The sequence below is a fragment of the Salvelinus sp. IW2-2015 genome, unplaced genomic scaffold, assembly GCF_002910315.2.
Source record: "Salvelinus sp. IW2-2015 unplaced genomic scaffold, ASM291031v2 Un_scaffold86, whole genome shotgun sequence".
Lineage (NCBI taxonomy): Eukaryota > Metazoa > Chordata > Actinopteri > Salmoniformes > Salmonidae > Salvelinus > Salvelinus sp. IW2-2015.
The window spans coordinates 392001-394217 of NW_019942515.1; the positions used below are offsets into that span (position 1 = coordinate 392001).

Below are 2217 nucleotides of genomic sequence, written 5' to 3' on the forward strand. Positions count from 1 at the left end.
GTGGTGATGCACCATACTTTTGATAAATGCTTTGTCACAAGCCAGAGATCTGCATCTCACTACAAAAACGTAGTGGAGAAAGTGAATGTTCTCTTCCATGACTCTGTGGGACTTCTGCAGTGTAAACAAATGATAATGCAGTGACTCTCATACATAAGGCCTTACAGAATACAACGACAGTACTTAGACATTATTAAGCCCCATTTTGGCAACACAAAGAAAGTGTCTGAAGTCTGTAACAAGATTACAATGCCGACCACACATTTTAAAACACTACAACTCCACCCAGGGCGTTGGTGACTCATTGTAGTTTTAGAATAAAGCATATCACAATCTGTGTAGTGAGCCAAATGAATTCTCAATAACTACAAATTAGACTTCTCCCTTAGAACCTCTGGTGTGAGTGAATCTTTGAAGATTAGATACTCATACGTATTTGTTTCAGCTTGTTCTACTTTTTAGATTAGAAGCACTTATTGTTTGAGGCAGTTTTGTTTGTTACATTATGCCTCAATCAGAGATTGAACAGTTGTACCTACAGTATCATGAGTGTGTTGTTTATGAATCAAGTACAAGTGTTGCATAAAATATTGAATAACTTAGTAATAATGACATTGACAACATTTTTTCCTCCAAACTCTTCTGATATCAATAGACTTATTCATTGGTTGAGGAATTTCTGTCTCTGCAGATGGACTAATAAAATCTATTCCAAAGCTAAATAAAATAAAGTTGTTCTTATTTTCATAAAAAGAGTACACATGCAACATTGATTAGAACAAGTGTTGAGTCAGATATTTAATATTTATCATAACACTAATAACGTATGATGATAAAAATTCTGCTGATATCAATATAAAAGCTGTGTAGCAGCATTCATTTCTAAACATCCTTCTAGAAATACTTTAGGCACATTTGCATTTATAATCACACAATAAGTGATATAGGATCACTTTTCTCTTGCCTCAGTCTTTCCATCACAAAGTAAAGACAGGCTTTAATGACAAAACAGCAGTTAGGTTTTAATCTAGCAGACTAGTGACCAGAGGTGATGTAATACTCACAGTGGACTGTCTCTTCCATGAGAGCAAAGGACTACTGAAGTGTCCACGCAATGAAGCAGCAGTCAATGACATTTTGAAGAAGCTTGACATACGTCCTGAGGTATCACCATTTGAAGTGTTTTAATTCAGTACTGTGTCACTCTGTAGATAATGTATCAGAGGAAGTCATAGAAATGTTCCTATTTTTTTATCACTTCTTTTTTCAGACTATAAATGAAGCAGGAATAAATGAAGTAGGGCTCATGAGAGGCAAACTGTACAGCCAATGGTAGTTTACTTTATCTTTGTTATATTCTACATTCACTACACTAGTAGTATGAACATGATATTTTTTTATATTATAAACTCCAAATGAAATATTTGTGTTACTCTAAACAGATATCTAATTATTTCCAAATTAAGTTGAGATGCAGTATGTTAATCTCTTCTCAGGAGACAAGCTGTTGTGACATTTTCCTCAACTACCACTGTTGCTGTTTTCTACCCTCCAGAGTATGTCCTACAGAGGACCAGAACACCCCTTATTCGAGAACAGAGGACAGACACATTGTGTGGTCCTCTTGTAATGCATCCAATGTCTATGACTGAAATCAATTGCAGGAAGTACATTTTCTGATGATTATTACATTGTGAGATATTTCTTTAGGGGGAATAGACACATGCATCTCAATCATCTGAAATTAGCCTACTATAACATGTAGTGGTATACTCTCTTTCCAAGCCGTGTACCTGTATATTTACTTTATGTGTAGGCCGCAGCTACAACATCAAACAAAAACAAGAAATGTGTGCTTAAAATACAATTTATACATTGATAATGACTGAGATGGTTATACCTGTGATAAAACAAAACAATATATTCAATATTATTATAAACCGGGAAGTTTAGCTCCTAGATGTTGATTGCCTGAAACATTTTTGCAGCGTTCATGTGCTGGTCGGAAATCGGAAATGTACGACTTGCTAACTGGTTGGTTGCGGCACGTGTAAAGACAATATACCACGGCTAAGGGCTGTATCCAGACACTTCACTTTGCTCTGTGCCTAAAAACAGCCCTCATGCTGCATTCATGACAAAGTTGGAAATTACCACATACAACTGGGAAAAATTCACTTGAATGGCCCCCTAACTGGTCATTACTAGTGGGAAACT

At 35.9% G+C, this 2217-nt stretch overlaps 1 protein-coding gene across 1 annotated transcript in view; it reads left to right on the forward strand.

The window, feature by feature from the left end:
• LOC112068124 (uncharacterized) overlaps positions 1-1958 on the forward strand; it is a 20559-nt gene extending 18601 nt beyond the window's left edge. Inside the window, exon 14 of the mRNA XM_070438046.1 lies at positions 1497-1958. Within this exon, the coding sequence (XP_070294147.1) occupies positions 1497-1652 (156 nt within the window). The 3' untranslated portion in view covers positions 1653-1958. The remainder of the gene's footprint in view (positions 1-1496) is intronic.
• Positions 1959-2217: the final 259 nt, after the last annotated feature.